Genomic DNA, 22,741 nt, shown 5'->3' on the forward strand with positions numbered 1-22,741 from the left:
ACCTCTGAAACACTGTCACCTCTGAAACACTGTCACCTCTGAAACACTGTCACCTCTGAAACATTGTCACCTCTGAAACACTGTCACCTCTGAAACACTGTCACCTCTGAAACACTGTCACCTCTGAAACACTGTCACCTCTGAAACACTGTCACCTTCTCAGAAAGAGCTTGGCCTTGCACTGACTAACCATAAATATGCTATATATCCACCATAGGACTCCTCACAGGCCAGAGAAGAACACTCTCTCTTACTCTCCCTTTAAGAGATGGAGAAAGTTTCAGTCTTCCAATATGTAAAAAAACCTGTCCTCATTGAAAGTTAGCTGACAGTGAGCAAAAACAGTGATGAAAGATCACAGAGACACAGACAAGAGATTTTAGTTCATTTACAGTGAGGACCAATAAGATATGTGTTCTTTTCATTATACCTGCTTTCTGACATAACAAGCGGAGTGCTGTAGCCTAGCTACTGTAGACTAGCTACCGTAGCCTAGTTACCATAGTTTGGCTTGCAAACTCATCCTGTTCATGTACATCCTGTTCATCCAGGGGCGCAACTTTGGTTTTAGAAGTGTGGGGGGACATTTTTTTAATCCAGTTGGATAAACACTCGAAACAGTCTACTCGGCCGCTCAGAGGCGTCTGCATGGCCCTAAAGCACACCATTACTTTGTTTTGTATCACATTCCAATGATAAAACTGGGGGGGACGAAAATGGAATTTCAGAATGTGGGGGGGACATGTCACCCCCGTCCCCAGTGAAAGTTACGCCCCTGAAATAATCTATATGAATATTACTGCTAAGTTTACATATGTAAATTTAAGAAGGGATTTTAAATGAACGTAGCATAAAATTTAAATTTGCCGTTTCGTATAAATCAACTTAATGTATGTTAACCAGTAATCCTCGGTGACTATAGTAGGCTAGAAGCATTACAAGATCATATGATCAGATATGGGAACGTTTCCTAGCTCTCCCAAACCTTCTGGATCTGTCATCTCTATACAGTAATTTGCGACAAGAGGAATTTCAAGCATGCATGTATTTTCTCCCAAGTGCATTCTCAAATCCCACCAAAAATAAGGCTGGCTGTACGGATGTTTATGCCAAGCTTTTAGGGCATTAGCAGGGTTGACGTGGTGCTCCCTCCATGCTACTGCAGCTGTTTCACCCCCCCCCCCCCCCCCCCCCCCCCCCCCCCCCGGCCACACGTCCACAGCTAATTCAGAGGTTTGAGTTTCCCCTTCAAGCTGCTGCAGCTGTGCCTCTGACAAGTCTGTGGGATTAGGCAACAAAATGAACTCATAATAAAATGAATCAATCATCATGACATTTTGTTTAAATGTAGCTATTGAAAACATTTTGCCTGTTTCCTCAGGCAGGCTTATAAGAGAGGGGCCGGGATGCATACAAATAGGAGGCTTGTTTTTTTTATATAAATGTAAGAATGGAGATCCATTTGTCTTAACCCCCTTCCCTCTCCTCTTCCACTCTCTCGCCTGTCTATATTTTTTTCAACTTAGAATAATTTGCTGGTTTATTTGGCTTACTGTGTGTAGTGGAATTGATAAACATTGGTCGATGAGAGCGGCACAGTTCATTTTCCTCCTTTGGTGTTTTTATCGTCAGGGAGTAATAGGGTAACGATCAGACTCTCTTCCCTCCACAGGCAAAGTAACTTAAGTGTTCATGTTCACAGCAACAAAATTAAATTATAAATTAATGAACATCTTTTTTTCTTGACACACCATACCGTTGGAGGCGATTCTGTTAATGAATTAGATCAAGGTGACACAGTGTGTGAACCTGGGGAGAAAAGAAAAAAGATGTCTATTTTTTTGTCCTGATTTGTAAAGAAATGTAGATCACGGCAAAGCAAGGAGGCAAGGCATCGTCATTTAATTAATTACTTAATGTGTCCTTCCGTCGTCTAATTGAATTAATTATGGGCCTAATTGGGCAGAGTGATGATGGCTTCCGGGGCTGTGGAGCCCTTGATGAGCTGAAGGTAGCTGGGTTTCTTAGAGAGACTGGGAAAGAGGGCTCTCCAGGGACGGACAGGGAGGGACCCTCCCTACCACCACCACCAGTGGCCCATCTCCCCTCAGCTCAGCTTCGTTGGGTGGGGTCAGGGGAGACCTGGGGCCAGCGAGAGCCTCACTCTGGCTCCTCTATAGAAATATCTCTGAAGACCAAGTACACATGCTTGGACTGAGAGGAACTGAAATTTTAAAAAGCATGACGCATCATCCGAGTTGTGTTCTACTCCAAATAGCTTTAGATGTCTTTATTACAGGGCTATGAACATCTGTCCAGCTCAGGAGCTGCAGCTTCTCAGCTTAGTTCTTTGTAGGGCATATAGATATCTAAGCTTTATCAAAATGCAAATAAGCTTGTGTTTTGTCTTTAGATGTGTGTATTTTTCTTTGCTGTGTATGCTTGTGATTTGTGTACAGTATTTATGTGTTGTCCTGCAGGGCTGACGGCTGCAGCGATGGCCGAGGCTTTGAAGCTGCAGAAGATGAAGCTGATGGCCATGAACAACCTGCACGGAGCCGGCAGCCAGAACGGTACCGAGTCAGAGAACGACGAGCTCAACTCCAACACAGGTTAGACACACAGCAACATCCATACTTGATTGTTTATCACAGCTAACTACTGAGGCACAATGAACAGGAAAGTATAACAGTATACATAAAAAATACCTTTAAAATAAAGCTAATTCACATATTTATTATGACTGCCAACTTACATGAAAATATTGATTTCATAGCCCCCAAATCATGACAGATGTGTCTGTTCAAATCTACAGCCAGTATTTAACAGCCCACGCATGTGTCTAGCCGTAACTAGGAGGAGAGGTGGCTAGAAACTGCAGAAAGTTTTGTCTCCTTGTAAATGTCCGATGGCCATGTCTCTCTGTCCATGTCTCTCTGTCCATGTCTCTCTTGTCCGTGTCTCTCTGTCCATGGTTGCTCAGCTCCACTACGGGTAATTGATTCTGGCCCACGCATTGCTTTCTCCTTAGCCTTATTTTATTGAGGCTTAGGACGTCCTTAATGTCTGCGAGCTGACCGTGCATTTAGATGGAGGTGATGGCAGTGGGATGGTTAACAGAGGCGCCACCACAGACACAGAGAGCCTTCTTTATACCACCCAGAGCCACAGCAGACACAGAGAGCCTTCTTTATACCACCCAGAGCCACGGCAGACACAGAGAGCCTTCTTTATACCACCCAGAGCCACGGCAGACACAGAGAGCCTTCTTTATACCACCCAGAGCCACGCAGACACAGAGAGCCTTCTTTATACCACCCAGAGCCACGGCAGACACAGAGAGCCTTCTTTATACCACCCAGAGCCACGGCAGACACAGAGAGCCTTCTTTATACCACCCAGAGCCACGGCAGATGCAGACGCCCCCAATAGAGACGTGAGCCTGAATATGTAGAGGGACAAGTAAAATACACACAAACACACACACCCACACATGCAGATAGGATAAACTGATGTACACACTTATTTATATTTCATACTGTTTACATATAAATACACGGGGACTGCGAGGCAAGACAACAGAAAACTTAGAAAAAGTATTTACCGGACTCGTTTATTTGTCTTCTGGGGTGATGCTGTTTGCATGGTAAAGAGTGGCTGACCTTGGCGACAGTAGGCAGGCAAAAAGTGTCTTTGATACATCCAACCCCAATAGCGGAGCTGCATGAAGATGGCGTCCCCCATGCACTAAACACAAATTCCTGAGCTGTGTTTGAATACCCATACTAACATGTACTGTATACTACATACTTAATGAGTATATACTAAACTCAGTAAAAAAAATAAACAAAAGTCCCTTTTTCAGGACCCTGTCTTTCCAAGATAATTCGTAAAAATCCAAATAACTTCACATATTTTCATTGTAAATGGTTTAAACACTGTTTCCCATGCTTGTTCAATGAACCATAAACAATTTATGAACATGCACCTGTGGAACGCTCGTTAAGACACTAACAGCTTACAGACGGTAGCCAATTAAGGTCACAGTTATGAAAACTTAGGACACTAAAGAGGCCTTTCTACTGGATCTGAAAAACACCAAAAGAAATATGCCCAGGGTCCCTGCTCATCTGCGTGAACATGCCTTTGGCATGCTGCAAGGAGGCATGAGGACTGCAGATGTGGCCAGGGCAATAAATTGCAATGTCCGTACTGTGAGACGCCTAAGACAGCGCTACAGGGAGTCAGGACGGACAGCAGATCAACCTGGCAGTGGCAGACCATGTGTAACAACACCTGCACAGGATCTGTACATCCGAACATTAAATCTGCGGGCCAGGTACAGGATGGCAACGACAACTGCCCGAGTTACACCAGGAATGCACAATCCCTCCATCAGTGCTCAGATTGTCCGCAATTGGCTGAGAGAGGCTGGACTGAGGGCTTGTAGACCTGTTGTAAGGCAGGTCCTCACCAGACATCACCGGCAACAACATCGCCTATGGGCACAAACCCACCGTCGCTGGACCAGACAGGACTGTCAAAAAGTGCTCTTCACTGACGAGTGGCGGTTTTGTCTCACCAGGGGTGATGGTCGGATTCGCGTTTATCGTCGAAAGAATGAGCATTACACCGAGGCCTGTACTCTGGAGCGGGATCGATTTGGAGGTGGAGGATCCGTCATGGTCTGGGGCGGTGTGTCACAGCATCATCGGACTGAGCCTGTTGTCATTGCAGGCAAGCTCAACGCTGTGCGTTACAGGGAAGACATCCTCCTCCCTCATGTGGTACCCTTCCTACAGGCTCATCCTGACATGACCCTCCAGCATGACAATGCCACCAGCCATACTGCTCATTCTGTGCGTGATTTCCTGCAAGACAGGAATGTCAGTGTTCTGCCATGGCCAGCGAAGAGCCCGGATCTCAATCCCATTGAGCACGTCTGTTGGATCGGAGGGTGAGGGCTAGGGCCATTCCCCCCAGAAATGTCCGGGAACTTGCAGGTGCCTTGGTGGAAGAGTGGGGTAACATCTCACAGCAAGAACTGGCAAATCTGGTGCAGTCCATGAGGAGGAGATGCACTGCAGTACTTAATGCAGCTGGTGGCCACACCAGATACTGAATGTTACTTTTGATTTTGACCCCCCCTTTGTTCAGGGACACATTATTCCATTTCTGTTAGTCATATGTCTGTGGAACTTGTTCAGTTGTTGAATCTTGTGTTCATACAAATATTTACACATGTTAAGTTTGCTGAAAATAAACGCAGTTGACAGTAAGAGGATGTTTATTTTTTTGCTGAGTTTACATACTATATACTATTGGTTCATTTTAGTGTACTGTAAACTAACGGTATCCTTTCAGTTGAGCGTACTAGCGCTTCGTCTGTCTACCGGAGGTTGATGCTGTTGCTATGCAACCTCTTGCTAGCTTGTTTGCATAACAAATGACTAGCTAGACATTTTACGATTTTGGGTGTGTTCGTAAATGCAATCTGGACATTCATAAATCCAGAGCATTGTCCGACTGTCCGTTCGTAAATCCAGAGCGTTGTCAGATTGTCCGTTCGTAAATCCAGAGGGTTGTCAGATTGTCTGTTCGTAAACTCTGAGCATTTCGCTCTCAGAGCGCGTCACCAGATGCTCCGGCAGAGGAGGAGGGTTGATCCAAGCGTTCTGACCTCACAACCGCTGTCAAGCACACAGCTCACTGGCTAAAGGTGGCTAGCTTGCTAGCTACTTCCAGACACAAATGAGAGAACACATCACTCTGACCATTTTTCTCACCCTAGCAGAGCTGGTTAGGCTGCTGCTGGAAACTATTTAATTACGCTTTTTTTTGCTGACGTTTGCTGACACCGGGCATATATTCAACGGGTGTTGAGCGTTCATAAATTCATCAGTTATTCTGAGCTCTGGCACACTCAGACGAGAGTTCTCTGAAATCAGAGTAGATAACCATAATTAACAATGTCCATTGAGAACGCACAACGACTAAACCACTTAGCTAAGAATGACGTGAATAATCAAGTCAATAAACGTTAGGTATTTAGTTAGATTATAGTTAATATACTGCCTGGCAAGTTCGATGTATAAGTAGCCAACTAACGTTAACGTTAACGTAAACTCACGTAAACTCGTACATCGCCTTGGTCCGTACAATTGCCCTTATTTTAGCGCCCCAAAAACGTAATACTTCCAGATAAACTGTAATGTCAATACCATTGTAAAGCACAATTTCTCCCCTTTCCAACAAAATCAATTACATGACCTAAACACTGCCCGTTTCTGCATAATTCAAGCAGGCAATGAGCCCCATCGGGTCTTTGTAAAAATGGCGGGTGGGGAAGCAAAACTAATGCGTGATAGTGAGAAGGACAGATGTCGTGTGGGAAAATTGCTTTTTTCACTCGATCTGTCCAACTTATCACCTTATCGCCTCTAAAATGTAAATAAAACACTCTAAAGAGTTTATATAATGTGTCATTACATACCTATTTGAAGGTTTGTGTCGAATTTGAATCGGGTTTTTAGGGCGGTGCTAAAGTGATCTTAGAAGTAAACAGCGGCTTTGAGAATGATGATCGCATGCAATGATGACGAAAAAAATTACTAGGTATCCCCTCTTACCCCCGTCACTGTCCATTTCTTGTTTTTAAACTATGAGAGAAGTGCTACACCTGGTGGAGAGAGATTGTAAGACAGAAATAGTTGCTTTATGCGTGCTGTACGTTACGACATGACACGTCACGATGTAACGGAGGGTCCATTTTTTCTACTTTTCTCCAATACTATAGAGCCATTACCATGTCGATCAACGCTTGAATAGAAACCTAGTTCACACCCCCGATTTTGAAGTCAACACAGTCGCTACAGTCCCATTAGTTTTCTTTGTAGCCTCGTTTGAATGTCGCGGTTACGCACATTTGTACGGAATGGGGTGAGTTTACATTACTCGTTATGTAGCTAGCTAACATACCGGTATATACTGCTGGAATGCTATGCTGTTCGTAAGGATAAGGATTGTGTAGCTAACAAATTGTCAGCCAACATAACATGTAACGTAACTTATTTATAAAGTAATTTCTTTATTACATTGCTCAACATTTTCTTAACATTTGTCATAATTAGTGCAAGCAATGAATTTGTATCGGCTGCATATTTTCTGCCATTTTCTTCAAATCTGAAAACGTAGTGAAACCGCACCCATTTTCTGAAGAATTGCATCTTGGGCCCTAAAAGCACAGAAATAGTGTCCACTGCTTGTATACTTCGTATTTTGCCGAATTTAGTACGACATCCGGGAACTTTTGGCATACAAACTATATCTATACTTTGACCAATAAGCATACTAAATACTCAATTTACGTCACAAATAGTAGGTTTAGTGAGGTTAGTATGAGTATTGGAACACAGCTCAGGTTTTGCTAAGTTCAGCGTATTGTACATTGCTCTCTGTTACTCTTTTTATGTATTGGCATTAGCACAGTATACATGATCCCATTTCTAGCTCCAAGATGGCGGAAATTTGAAAAAAACGAAAATGTAGATTGTGCTGATTTATTGTGACATTGAACCAATATTGCGCGCCGTAGTTTAATAGTGCTAAAACTATGACCGTCATAACTGAATTCTGCCGTCTTTATGCACGTTCTTCATTGATGTTCCTGATCAAATGAAGCCCTGTAGCAATATCTGCCTAAATGATTACCCATAGTTAAATCTCCTCCAGTACATTGTAACGAGCCAGCCATGGGACTGGGTGATAATGACAGAGCTGGATGGAGAGGAGAGGGTCTGTCAGTAGACAGGGTTTGGCTTGGTGTCTGTGAGTCCACACTCTGTCGCAGCCCTTCTAATGTACTCCTCCCTGACACCAGCACTACAGAGAGCTGGCCATGTCACACCACCAATGATGATGATGATGATGACTATAATCATTACAGAGAGAGAGAGGCAGCAGGCTTTGCTGGGGGGTCTGTCCAGCTGATGCCTTGCAAGTGGGCCTCGATTCGCACTAACACACAAGTCACCCACAATTCAGCAGGCTACAATTTTCCCCAAAATGGAGAAGCCAGTGAGTTAGCCCTCCTGTAGAAAGCATTTGAAGGGACCAGCTTCACTGAGACCTGGGGGGCCTATAACCTAAAGACTGGAAATAGTTCAACCACGGTCTGTGTTGTGGAAATTACATCTAACACCCCCCCCCACACACACACACACACCACCAAGAGCCAGAGCTGTAGGAGCAGAAACCTGAGAGAGATGCAGGAGACGAAGGAGAAGGAGGAGGGGGTATGCTTCATCTCATTAACATCGTTCAAACCCTCAAAAGAGTTGGTAGAAAGGCTTTCTGCGTGCTTTTGTGGCACGTTTGTTATCGGGGTGGATGGTGGTGGGACGGGGATGTTGGAATCTGATCTAGAAAAATCACGTCGCTTAAGTTAAACAAGCGGCTTCAGAAGATATCCTTCCGACTTTAACCCTTTACGTTCTCTCTTTCGCAGCCAAGACTCTGATCCCGAGACGACAGCTGCCTGATGTCTGCTTTTTCTCTCCTTCCTTTTTTCTTTTCATTTTCTGTTTCTTTCTCGTTCTTGCGTTCCCGGGGCTGTTTGGACCCGCTCCCTCTCTGATGGCAAGCTGCTTTTTTGGAGAACATCAAACAGCTAATCTGCGTTTTCCCCTCCGTGTGGGATGGGCTGTAAAACACCTTCAGCTATCTGCACACATCAGTTAGCGGAGATAGGGGAGGCTTGATTTCAATCTCTTTCCCCTTAGACAGCGACCCCAGCCGCCAACCCTCCTTTCAAGACAAAAAAGTAATACATTTAGAAAGCATCTCTCACCACAGACCACAGAGAACTGGCGAGCGCCTAATCAGTTGACCAATTTGGCTTACCACAATCTAACTTTGGGGAGTCTCCTAAAGTGCACAGCAGAAGTTGGTTGTCAGCTCCTAGAGACTGTTTGAAAGGGTGTTTATACTCTGGGTTTTACAGCTGAAAGCAGCTAAGAGACACAGGGGCTCCTGTGAATTGGTGTCTTTAAATATAAATATGCCTCTGAACTCCTGTTAACAAGGAAAAAGGAAGAGAATACTGAAGGGAGAACATGTGTTTCTGGTCGGGCGGCAGGAGAAGAATAGCTGAGCAAAACAGGGGCTCATTGGTCCAATGGAGTCAGGGATAATGTCAGGGAAAATCACCATCACAAATGGCATCAGAGAACAACTGATGTATTTTTCCTTTGTGACTGACAAGTTAAAAGAGAAAGAGAAATCCCATGCATCATTTAAACTGGCCCTGGAATCTGTCAGGCACGTGATTTGCAGAGTTAGCAAAAAAACAAGTGTGAGTGGAGAGAGAGAGTGAGTGAGAGAGAGAGAGAGAGAGAGAGAGAGAGTGAGAGAGTGATTGAGGGAGAGAGTGAGTGAGAGAGTGAGTGTAGAGAGAGAGAGTGGGTGAGAGAGTGAGATAGAGAGTGAGTGAGTGTGGAGAGAGAGTGAGTGAGTGTAGAGAGAGAGAGTGAGAGAGAGAGTGAGTGAGAGAGTGGGTGTAGAGAGAGAGTGAGTGAGAGAGAGAGTGAGTGAGAGAGTGAGTGTAGAGAGAGAGTGAGTGTAGAGAGAAAGAGTGAGTGAGAGAGTGAGAGAGAGAGTGAGTGAGTGTAGAGAGAGAGAGTGACTGATTGTAGAGAGAGAGAGTGAGAGAGAGAGTGAGTGAGAGAGTGAGTGTAGAGAGAGAGTGAGTGAGAGAGAGAGTGAGTGAGAGAGTGAGTGTAGAGAGAGAGTGAGTGTAGAGAGAAAGAGTGAGTGAGAGAGTGAGAGAGAGTGAGTGTAGAGAGAGTGAGTGAGTGGAGAGAGAGAGTGAGTGACTGTACAGAGAGAGAGTGAGTGAGAGAGAGAGAGAGTGAGTGTAGAGAGAGAGTGAATGACAGAGTGTGAGTGTAGAGAGAGAGTGAGTGAGAGAGAGAGAGAGAGAGTGTAGAGAGAGAGTGAGTGAGAGAGAGAGGTTGAGAGAGAGAGAGAGAGAGAGAGAGAGAGTGAGTGAGTGAGTGAGAGAGAGGGTGAGAGAGAGTGTGAGTGTAGAGAGAGAGTGAATGAGAGAGAGTGAGTGAGAGTAGAGAGAGAGAGAGTGAGTGAGTGAGTGAGAGAGTGAGTGAGTGAGTGTAGAGAGAGAGAGTGAGTGTAGAGAGAGAGAGTCAAATTCTTTGTGGATCTGTGTAATCTGAGGGAAATATGTCTCTCTAATATGGTCATTCATTGGGCAGGAGGTTAGGAAGTGCAGCTCAGTTTCCACCTCATTTTGTGGGCAGTGTGCACATAGCATGTCTTCTCTTGAGAGCCAGGTCTGCCTACGGCGGCCTTTCTCAATAGCAAGGCTATGCTCACTGAGTCTGTCCATAGTCAAAGCTTTCCTTAAGTTTGGGTCAGTCACAGTGGTCAGGTATTCTGCCACTGTGTACTCTCTGTTTAGGGCCAAATAGCATTCTAGTTTGCTCAGTTTTTTTGTTAATTCTTTCAAATGTGTCAAGTAATTATCTTTTTGTTTTCTCATGATTTAGTTGGGTCTAATTGTGTTGCTGTCCTGGGGCTCTGTGGGGTCTGTTTGTGTTTGTGAACAGAGCCCCAGTACCAGCTTGCTTAGAGGCCTCTTCACCAGGTTCATCTCTCTGTAGGTGATGGCTTTGTTATGGAAGGTTTGGGAATCACTTCCTTTTAGGTGGTTGTAGAATTTAACGGCTCTTTTCTGGATTTTGATAATTAGCGGGTATCGGCCTAATTCTGCTCTGCATGCATTATTTGGTGTTCTACGTTGTACACAGAGGATATTTTTTAAGAATTCTGCATGCAGTCTCAATTTGGTGTTTGTCCCATTTTGTGAATTCTTGGTTGGTGAGCGGACCCCAGACCTCACAACCATAAAGGGCAATGGGTTCTATAACTGATTCAAGTATTTTTAGCCAGATCCTAATTGGTATGTTGGATTTTATGTTCCTTTTGATGGCTCTCTCACTGCTATATCTATCATATCTCTATCTCTCACTGCTCTATATCTCTATCTCTCTATCTCTCACTGATCTATCTCTCTCATCTCTATATCTCTCTCATCTATCTATCTATCTATCTATCTATCTATCTATCTATCTATCTATCTATCTATCTATCTATTTATTTATCTATCTATCTATCTCTCATCTCTCTATCTCTCTTGTCTCTCATCTCTCTAATATCTCTATCTCTTTCATCTCTCTATCTATCTATCTCTCTATCTCTCACTGATCTCTCTCTCTCGTCTCTCTATCTCTCTCGTCTCTCTATCTCTCTCTCTCGTCTCTCTATCTCTCTCATCTCTCTATCTCTCTCTCTCGTCTCTCTCTCTCTATCTCTCACCTCTCTTTTCATTTTCCTCTTTTGAAGCCCTATGTCTTTGTTGGGAAAGTGTCACTCTTGCTTAGTCTGATTGGCCTATTTGATAACAGCCCCTTCCTGTCTCACTGCCATGTTTCAAAAACACAAGAAGAATGGAAGAGAGGGTTAGACTTCCTTTTCTCTTCTCTAGTCTCCCTCCCTCTCTCTCTCTCCCTCCCTCCCTGCCTCCACCCAGCTGTAACAAGAGACACCCCTTTTCCCTTTATCTGACTGAGGGACAGTGTCATTGGATAGCCCTGAGCAGTTTGTTTTGTGTCCAGGATTGACCAGCGTGGCGAGTGTGAGAGTGATCTCAGCTGGTCTCGTGGGCTGGGCTCATCTTACTCTGCTGCTTCTCTTGGCTTTGTTTCTCTTGTTGCTTCGTGTGGACACCTTCTTCTCTCTTGAACAGCAGGGTCATTGTTGCATACAATGTACCACCTTTTTGTTCTTTATGAAGGTTCATTTGCAGGAAGACATTTCTCACAACTCTATGTTTGTAATGAGATAATTTGTGACATTTTCAATCACATCAAAAGTAAAAAATATTTAAAAATGTGTGCGCAAACATTTTTTGCAGGTGAGTTTTTTCCCCATGTGTTTTAGTGTACTGATACTGATGACAGTGATGTGACTGGTCTATGGCTCAGACCCTCTCTCCTGTTGAGTCTGAGCTCCGAGCTCAATACTGCCCCTTGTGGAAACATAAGGAACAGCAGCTAGACCATAGACAACACTGACATATGAGACCCCTCACTGAACAACGTAAATAGCACGTTCTGTTTTGTGTTCTCTTAAAAGTTCACTCTGTCTCATTATCATATTTATTATCAGAATGGGTTATACCATAACGGTCTGCCAGGTAGACCAACAGTAACCCTGTTCAAGGTGGGCCTGTGTTTGACATGACTGGTATCTCTATCTCTGGAACAGAAGAGCAGGCTATATTTATGGATCAGAGAAGTGGCTGAAGCTGCCCTGATCTGTTCTGTCTCTTTTTCCTGCTGACGGCTCAGAAAATGTTCCATCCCTTCGTCCTCCAGCTGAAATATTCTCCCAGTTCCAGCCATCAGAAAATAATGTCCCATAAATCATGGCCCTAAGAGAGACAGGAGCTCCATACTGACCACTCACACTGAGGCTGCCTGCCGCACGGAACACTCTGGAAAACACACACACAATACCAGACCAGAGGATGAATACAGAAATGCACTATGACGTGTGCACAGATGCAAACACAAAAGTTCCCACTCCACATGGGTGTAACATAGCTAATCACGTTGACAGAACCCCCTGTCATACACACTAGATACACGTCTCTCCCATGTCTCTCCCACGTCTCTCCCATGTCTCTCCCATGTCTCTCCCACGTCTCGCCCACGTCTCGCCCACGTCTCGCCCACGTCTCTCCCACGTCTCTCCCACGTCTCTCCCATGTCTCTCCCACGTCTCTCCCACGTCTCTCCCACGTCTCTCCCATGTCTCTCCCACGTCTCTCCCACGTCTCTCCCATGTCTCTCCCATGTATCTCCCATGTCTCTCCCATGTCTCGCCCACGTCTCTCCCACGTCTCTCCCACGTCTCTCCCACGTCACTCCCACGTCTCTCCCACGTCTCGCCCACGTCACTCCCACGTCTCTCCCACGTCTCTCCCACGTCTCTCCCACGTCTCTCCCACGTCTCTCCCACGTCTCTCCCATGTCACTCCCATGTCTCTCCCACGTCTCTCCCACGTCTCTCCCACGTCTCGCCCACGTCTCTCCCATGTCACTCCCACGTCTCTCCCACGTCTCTCCCACGTCTCTCCCACGTCTCTCTTACGTCTCTGCCATGTCTCTCCCACGTCTCTCCCACGTCTCGCCCATGTCTCTCCCACGTCTCTCCCACGTCTCTCCCACGTCTCTCCCATGTCTCTCCCATGTCTCTCCCATGTCTCTCCCACGTCTCTCCCACGTCTCGCCCATGTCTCTCCCATGTCTCTCCCATGTCTCTCCCATGTCACTCCCATGTCTCTCTCACGTCTCTCCCACGTCTCTCCCACGTCTCGCCCATGTCTCTCCCATGTCTCTCCCATGTCTCTCCCACGTCTCTCCCATGTCTCTCCCATGTCACTCCCACGTCTCTCCCACGTCTCGCCCATGTCTCTCCCATGTCTCTCCCATGTCTCACCCACGTCTCTCCCACGTCTCTCCCATGTCACTCCCACGTCTCTCCCACGTCTCGCCCATGTCTTTCCCATGTCTCTCCCATGTCTCTCCCACGTCTCGCCCACGTCTCTCCCATGTCTCTCCCACGTCTCGCCCATGTCTCTCCCATGTCTCTCCCACGTCTCTCCCACGTCTCTCCCATGTCTCTCCCACGTCTCTCCCACGTCTCTCCCATGTCTCTCCCACGTCTCGCCCATGTCTCTCCCATGGCTCTCCCATGTCTCTCCCACGTCTCTCCCATGTCACCCCCATGTCTCTCCCACGTCTCGCCCATGTCTCTCCCATGTCTCTCCCATGTCTCTCCCACGTCTCTCCCATGTCACTCCCATGTCTCTCCCACGTCTCGCCCACGTCTCTCCCATGTCTCTCCCACGTCTCTCCCACGTCTAACCCATGTCTCTCCCATGTCTCTCCCATGTCTCTCCCACATCTCTCCCATGTCTCTCCCATGTCTGTCACGTCTTCCCATGTCTCTCCCATGTCACTCCCATGTCTGTCATGTCTCTCCCATGTCTGTCACGTCTCTCCCATGTCTCTCCCATGTCACTCCCATGTCACTCCCATGTCACTCCCATGTCTTTCCCATGTCTCTCCCATGTCTCTCCCACGTCTCGCCCATGTCTCTCCCATGTCTCTCCCATGTCTCTCCCATGTCTCTCCCACATCTCTCCCATGTCTCTCCCACGTCTCGCCCATGTCTCTCCCATGTCTGTCACGTCTTCCCATGTCTCTCCCATGTCACTCCCATGTCTGTCATGTCTCTCCCATGTCTGTCACGTCTCTCCCATGTCTCTCCCATGTCACTCCCATGTCACTCTCATGTCACTCCCATGTCACTCCCATGTCTTTCCCATGTCTCTCCCATGTCTCTCCCATGTCTCTCCCATGTCACTCCCATGTCACTCCCATGTCTCTCCCATGTCTCTCCCATGTCACTCCCATGTCACTCCCATGTCTCTGGGTATTGGAGAGAAGCATCATTGATTAGGCCACGCTAGGCTACAGTGTCAGATAACCAGATGGTCAAACACAATACAGCTCTGAGCAGCTCTCCTCTGTGGATGAAATGAAATGCAGCTCTACTTTGTGGATTAAATTAAATGTCTCCGAGCGAAGTAACAAGATACTCTGTCTGGCTTCTCAGTGTCACCTTTTCCTCCCTCTGCCAAGGAAAGCCTGCTCTAACTCACAGCAGCTCCATCTCTGAGACCACACCACTGTGATCGATATCAGCCCAAGCTGCAGTCCTCAGCCACACAAGTCAGACAGGGACAGCCCTCTCTGTCCCAGGGTGCACCACTGCCTCAGGGTCGTTCACACAGGAAATGGATATGAAAGGCAGACCTGTCCTTACAGAAGAACCACATCATTTCACGGGGAAATCATGTGAAAATGTAATTTTGGAACACTTCACATGTTTTCACATGTATAGTTTAATCTTATCATGTTCCTTTACATGTTGTCACCTGTTATCACATTAACTTCACATAAGATCACGTGATCACATGAAAACATGTGACATTCATGTGGTTTTCCCGTCAGTGTGTCACAAACGAAAGCAGCCCACTGTGGAAGAAGAAGAAGAGCCATATTATCTGAGTATGACATAAAAACATGTACTGTACAGTAGAGGAGGCCTTTTCTCTGATGCTCGGGCCCTCTCCTGAGTCTGACCTCTTTGGAGCCCTATCTGTGAATGGGTCGAGAGAGAGAGGTTAGTCAGGTGAAGAGGAGAGAGAGAGAGAGGTTAATCAGGTGAAGAGGGGAGAGAGAGAGGTTAGTCAGGTGAAGAGGAGAGAGAGAGAGGTTAGTCAGGTGAAGAGGAGAGAGAGGTTAGTCAGGTGAAGAGGAGAGAGAGAGAGGTTAGTCAGGTGAAGAGGAGAGAGAGAGAGGTTAGTCAGGTGAAGAGGAGAGAGAGAGTTTGTTTATAGGAGACGTAGAGTGCAAGGCATCCATCTTTAGACCTTTAGTCCAGCTAATGGGATTCCATCCAGCATAATGACCCACAGATCCTGTTGGTAATAAGATGGGGGAATTGCCTGCTCTTGGTACCAGATGATACTGTATTAACGGAGCGGGCAGGCGCAACGGACGGGGGGCCTTCAGGAGCCCCTCCACCTCCCATCATTTTTCATCCGGCTGACATCCGAATGGGCTGGAGCGTTGGAGAGGGGATTGATTTCAAATGAGCCTCAAAATGATGCCTAATGAAAACCTGTAAAGACACTTTCAGCTCTAAATACCAAACTATCTGCAGCCAGCAGAAGGTAGACCTTTCTATCATGGAGCGGTTTGACAGTGGAGAGAAACTGTTTATGAAGGGATGTTGAAGGTATAGGTTTTTTTGTGAGAGTGTATGAAATAGTGTGTTTGTTCCCGTGTGTCCACATACGTTTGTGACAGATTGGTTGCATGTTAAATGCACTGTCTTTGGACCACATGTCTTCTGGGAACAGCGATGAGGAGAGTATCTGAGTCAGCTCCAGTCTTTGGTGGCGCTCATTGATATGTAAACGCCTGGCGATATCAAAGAGGCACCTCCTTCCCTTTCTGTGCGGTGAGCACTACTTAGGATCAAAGAGGCGCCGCTGTAAACCGTTCAAAGGGAGCCAGGCACTCTGATGGACATTAATGTGTCTGTGATAAGAGGAAGAGAAAGACGCGGCCATCTTACGAAAAACAGACGTTTAGAGCCAAGAACAAGAGGTGAACCACGACAAAGTCTTGACGATTGCTTTCAAATATCCTGGAAATCATCCCAGGCTAAAAATGCAACGTTATTTCCAACGAATGCAAAATTACATGCAGTTTTTGGCCAGTGAATATGGTGCCAGTTACATTGAATTACATGGTGTTAAGCCTATACAACCATCATGTCCATAATGGCATGGTCCCTGACAGCTCATAATTCATGACAAATGACCATCCAATGTCATGACGCTGTGCTACAGTGTCAAAGTGTCTCTCTTCAATGTCACAGAACAGTCTGTTAGAAACACTTCAACCTTTAAATACTCTACTCCTTAAATCACCAGAAAGAGTTGATTTGTCTTGACAGGACGTGGCCTTGCCCTGTCTGGCTATAGGTCTCCACCTCCAACACCCAAGCTTTGCGTGGGTTCAGAAACTATAGATCTCTCTCTCTCTCTCTCTCTCTCTCTCTCTCTCTCTCTCTCTCTCTCTCTCTCTCTCTCTCTCTCTCTCTCGCTCTCTCTCTGTCTCTCTCTGTCTCTCTCTCTGTCTCTCTCTCTCTCTCTCGCTCTCGCTCTCTCTCTGTCTCTCTCTGTCTCTCTCTCAATTCAATTCAAGGGGCTTTATTGGCATGGGAAACATATGTTTACATTGCCAAAGCAAGTGAAATACATAAATCTCTCTTTCTCTCTCTCTCTCTCTCTGTCAGAGCCTCTCCACTCCTCCAACTTCCATTCCTTTCCTCACAGCAATTAACACTTCATTAAGATACCTCTTTAATCATTTTCCCTTTCAATTCCAACTCTCTTCTTCCGGGCCCTCCGGTGGGTTGTACTCATTGTTTTGGGAGGGAATTAATGACTGACAATTTAAATGTATTTTTCTTCATTACTTCTTTGTTATTGCCTTTTCCCCACCCAGGATCCCCCCCCCCCCCCCCCCCCCCCCAACAGAGGTAAACAGGTATTTTTATAAATATGTAAAGACATAACAGGGGTGTTGCTGCTCTGGTGTATTACATTAGGCACAGTGTTGTTACTACTACAGTGTATTACATTTGGTACAGTGTTGTTACTACTACAGTGTATTACATTAGGTACAGTGTTGTTACTACTACAGTGTATTACATTAGGTACAGTGTTGTTACTACTACAGTGTATTACATTAGGTACAGTGTTGTTACTACTACAGTGTATTACATTTGGTACAGTGTTGTTACTACTACAGTGAATTACATTAGGTACAGTGTTGTTACTACTACAGTGTATTACATTAGGCACAGTGTTGTTACTACTACAGTGTATTACATTAGGTACAGTGTTGTTACTACTACAGTGTATTACATTAGGCACAGTGTTGTTACTACTACAGTGTATTACATTAGGTACAGTGTTGTTACTACTACAGTGTATTACATTAGGTACAGTGTTGTTACTGCTACAGTGTATTACATTAGGTACAGTGTTGTTACTGCTACAGTGTATTACATTAGGCACAGTGTTGTTACTACTACAGTGTATTACATTAGGTACAGTGTTGTTACTGCTACAGTGTATTACATTAGGTACAGTGTTGTTACTACTACAGTGTATTACATTAGGTACAGTGTTGTTACTGCTACAGTGTATTACATTAGGTACAGTGTTGTTACTACTACAGTGTATTACATTAGGCACAGTGTTGTTACTGCTACAGTGTATTACATTAGGTACAGTGTTGTTACTACTACAGTGTATTACATTAGGCACAGTGTTGTTACTACTACAGTGTATTACATTAGGTACAGTGTTGTTACTACTACAGTGTATTACATTAGGTACAGTGTTGTTACTCCTACAGTGTATTACATTAGGCACAGTGTTGTTGCTGCTACAGTGTATTACATTAGGTACAGTGTTGTTACTACTACAGTGTATTACATTAGGTACAGTGTTGTTACTACTACAGTGTATTACATTAGGTACAGTGTTGTTACTGCTACAGTGTATTACATTAGGTACAGTGTTGTTACTACTACAGTGTATTACATTAGGTACAGTGTTGTTGCTGCTACAGTGTATTACATTAGGTACAGTGTTGTTGCTGCTACAGTGTATTACATTAGGTACAGTGTTGTTACTGCTACAGTGTATTACATTAGGCACATTGTCGTTACTACTACAGTGTATTACATTAGGCACATTGTCGTTACTACTACAGTGTATTACATTAGGTACAGTGTTGTTACTACTACAGTGTATTACATTAGGTACAGTGTTGTTGCTGCTACAGTGTATTACATTAGGTACAGTGTTGTTACTACTACAGTGTATTACATTAGGTACAGTGTTGTTACTGCTACAGTGTATTACATTAGGTACAGTGTTGTTGCTTCTACAGTGTATTACATTAGGTACAGTGTTGTTACTACTACAGTGTATTACATTAGGTACAGTGTTGTTGCTGCTACAGTGTATTACATTAGGTACAGTGTTGTTACTACTACAGTGTATTACATTAGGTACAGTGTTGTTACTGCTACAGTGTATTACATTAGGTACAGTGTTGTTGCTGCTACAGTATATTACATTAGGTACAGTGTTGTTACTACTACAGTGAATTACATTAGGTACAGTGTTGTTACTACTACAGTGTATTACATTAGGCACAGTGTTGTTACTACTACAGTGTATTACATTAGGTACAGTGTTGTTACTACTACAGTGTATTACATTAGGCACAGTGTTGTTACTACTACAGTGTATTACATTAGGTACAGTGTTGTTACTACTACAGTGTATTACATTAGGTACAGTGTTGTTACTGCTACAGTGTATTACATTAGGTACAGTGTTGTTACTGCTACAGTGTATTACATTAGGCACAGTGTTGTTACTACTACAGTGTATTACATTAGGTACAGTGTTGTTACTGCTACAGTGTATTACATTAGGTACAGTGTTGTTACTACTACAGTGTATTACATTAGGTACAGTGTTGTTACTGCTACAGTGTATTACATTAGGTACAGTGTTGTTACTACTACAGTGTATTACATTAGGCACAGTGTTGTTACTGCTACAGTGTATTACATTAGGTACAGTGTTGTTACTACTACAGTGTATTACATTAGGTACAGTGTTGTTACTGCTACAGTGTATTACATTAGGTACAGTGTTGTTACTACTACAGTGTATTACATTAGGTACAGTGTTGTTACTACTACAGTGTATTACATTAGGTACAGTGTTGTTACTGCTACAGTGTATTACATTAGGTACAGTGTTGTTACTACTACAGTGTATTACATTAGGTACAGTGTTGTTGCTGCTACAGTGTATTACATTAGGTACAGTGTTGTTGCTGCTACAGTGTATTACATTAGGTACAGTGTTGTTACTGCTACAGTGTATTACATTAGGCACATTGTCGTTACTACTACAGTGTATTACATTAGGCACATTGTCGTTACTACTACAGTGTATTACATTAGGTACAGTGTTGTTACTACTACAGTGTATTACATTAGGTACAGTGTTGTTACTACTACAGTGTATTACATTAGGTACAGTGTTGTTACTACTACAGTGTATTACATTAGGTACAGTGTTGTTACTACTACAGTGTATTACATTAGGTACAGTGTTGTTGCTGCTACAGTGTATTACATTAGGTACAGTGTTGTTACTACTACAGTGTATTACATTAGGTACAGTGTTGTTACTGCTACAGTGTATTACATTAGGTACAGTGTTGTTGCTTCTACAGTGTATTACATTAGGTACAGTGTTGTTACTACTACAGTGTATTACATTAGGTACAGTGTTGTTGCTGCTACAGTGTATTACATTAGGTACAGTGTTGTTACTACTACAGTGTATTACATTAGGTACAGTGTTGTTACTGCTACAGTGTATTACATTAGGTACAGTGTTGTTGCTGCTACAGTATATTACATTAGGTACAGTGTTGTTACTACTACAGTGAATTACATTAGGTACAGTGTTGTTACTACTACAGTGTATTACATTAGGCACAGTGTTGTTACTACTACAGTGTATTACATTAGGTACAGTGTTGTTACTACTACAGTGTATTACATTAGGCACAGTGTTGTTACTACTACAGTGTATTACATTAGGTACAGTGTTGTTACTACTACAGTGTATTACATTAGGTACAGTGTTGTTACTGCTACAGTGTATTACATTAGGTACAGTGTTGTTACTGCTACAGTGTATTACATTAGGCACAGTGTTGTTACTACTACAGTGTATTACATTAGGTACAGTGTTGTTACTGCTACAGTGTATTACATTAGGTACAGTGTTGTTACTACTACAGTGTATTACATTAGGTACAGTGTTGTTACTGCTACAGTGTATTACATTAGGCACAGTGTTGTTACTACTACAGTGTATTACATTAGGTACAGTGTTGTTACTACTACAGTGTATTACATTAGGTACAGTGTTGTTACTACTACAGTGTATTACATTAGGTACAGTGTTGTTGCTGCTACAGTGTATTACATTAGGTACAGTGTTGTTACTACTACAGTGTATTACATTAGGTACAGTGTTGTTACTACTACAGTGTATTACATTAGGTACAGTGTTGTTACTACTACAGTGTATTACATTAGGCACAGTGTTGTTACTGCTTCAGTGTATTACATTAGGTACAGTGTTGTTACTACTACAGTGTATTACATTAGGCACAGTGTTGTTACTACTACAGTGTATTACATTAGGCACAGTGTTGTTGCTGCTACAGTGTATTACATTAGGTACAGTGTTGTTACTACTACAGTGTATTACATTTGGTACAGTGTTGTTACTACTACAGTGAATTACATTAGGTACAGTGTTGTTACTACTACAGTGTATTACATTAGGCACAGTGTTGTTACTACTACAGTGTATTACATTAGGTACAGTGTTGTTACTACTACAGTGTATTACATTAGGCACAGTGTTGTTACTACTACAGTGTATTACATTAGGTACAGTGTTGTTACTACTACAGTGTATTACATTAGGTACAGTGTTGTTACTGCTACAGTGTATTACATTAGGTACAGTGTTGTTACTGCTACAGTGTATTACATTAGGCACAGTGTTGTTACTACTACAGTGTATTACATTAGGTACAGTGTTGTTACTGCTACAGTGTATTACATTAGGTACAGTGTTGTTACTACTACAGTGTATTACATTAGGTACAGTGTTGTTACTGCTACAGTGTATTACATTAGGTACAGTGTTGTTACTACTACAGTGTATTACATTAGGCACAGTGTTGTTACTGCTACAGTGTATTACATTAGGTACAGTGTTGTTACTACTACAGTGTATTACATTAGGCACAGTGTTGTTACTACTACAGTGTATTACATTAGGTACAGTGTTGTTACTACTACAGTGTATTACATTAGGTACAGTGTTGTTACTCCTACAGTGTATTACATTAGGCACAGTGTTGTTGCTGCTACAGTGTATTACATTAGGTACAGTGTTGTTACTACTACAGTGTATTACATTAGGTACAGTGTTGTTACTACTACAGTGTATTACATTAGGTACAGTGTTGTTACTGCTACAGTGTATTACATTAGGTACAGTGTTGTTACTACTACAGTGTATTACATTAGGTACAGTGTTGTTGCTGCTACAGTGTATTACATTAGGTACAGTGTTGTTGCTGCTACAGTGTATTACATTAGGTACAGTGTTGTTACTGCTACAGTGTATTACATTAGGCACATTGTCGTTACTACTACAGTGTATTACATTAGGCACATTGTCGTTACTACTACAGTGTATTACATTAGGTACAGTGTTGTTACTACTACAGTGTATTACATTAGGTACAGTGTTGTTGCTGCTACAGTGTATTACATTAGGTACAGTGTTGTTACTACTACAGTGTATTACATTAGGTACAGTGTTGTTACTGCTACAGTGTATTACATTAGGTACAGTGTTGTTGCTTCTACAGTGTATTACATTAGGTACAGTGTTGTTACTACTACAGTGTATTACATTAGGTACAGTGTTGTTGCTGCTACAGTGTATTACATTAGGTACAGTGTTGTTACTACTACAGTGTATTACATTAGGTACAGTGTTGTTACTGCTACAGTGTATTACATTAGGTACAGTGTTGTTGCTGCTACAGTATATTACATTAGGTACAGTGTTGTTACTACTACAGTGAATTACATTAGGTACAGTGTTGTTACTACTACAGTGTATTACATTAGGCACAGTGTTGTTACTACTACAGTGTATTACATTAGGTACAGTGTTGTTACTACTACAGTGTATTACATTAGGCACAGTGTTGTTACTACTACAGTGTATTACATTAGGTACAGTGTTGTTACTACTACAGTGTATTACATTAGGTACAGTGTTGTTACTGCTACAGTGTATTACATTAGGTACAGTGTT

General features: G+C 43.5%; 1 protein-coding gene across 5 annotated transcripts in view; it reads left to right on the plus strand.

The window, feature by feature from the left end:
• The window catches only part of LOC120021444 (dachshund homolog 2-like), a 271,141-nt gene that overhangs the window by 168,621 nt on the left and 79,779 nt on the right, over nucleotides 1-22,741 (plus strand). For all 5 annotated transcript variants that reach the window (XM_038965213.1, XM_038965214.1, XM_038965215.1 and 2 more), the window contains exon 3: nucleotides 2,481-2,612. In XM_038965213.1, the coding sequence (XP_038821141.1) occupies nucleotides 2,481-2,612 (132 nt within the window). The remainder of the gene's footprint in view (nucleotides 1-2,480; nucleotides 2,613-22,741) is intronic.

The sequence above is a fragment of the Salvelinus namaycush genome, chromosome 26, assembly GCF_016432855.1.
Source record: "Salvelinus namaycush isolate Seneca chromosome 26, SaNama_1.0, whole genome shotgun sequence".
Lineage (NCBI taxonomy): Eukaryota > Metazoa > Chordata > Actinopteri > Salmoniformes > Salmonidae > Salvelinus > Salvelinus namaycush.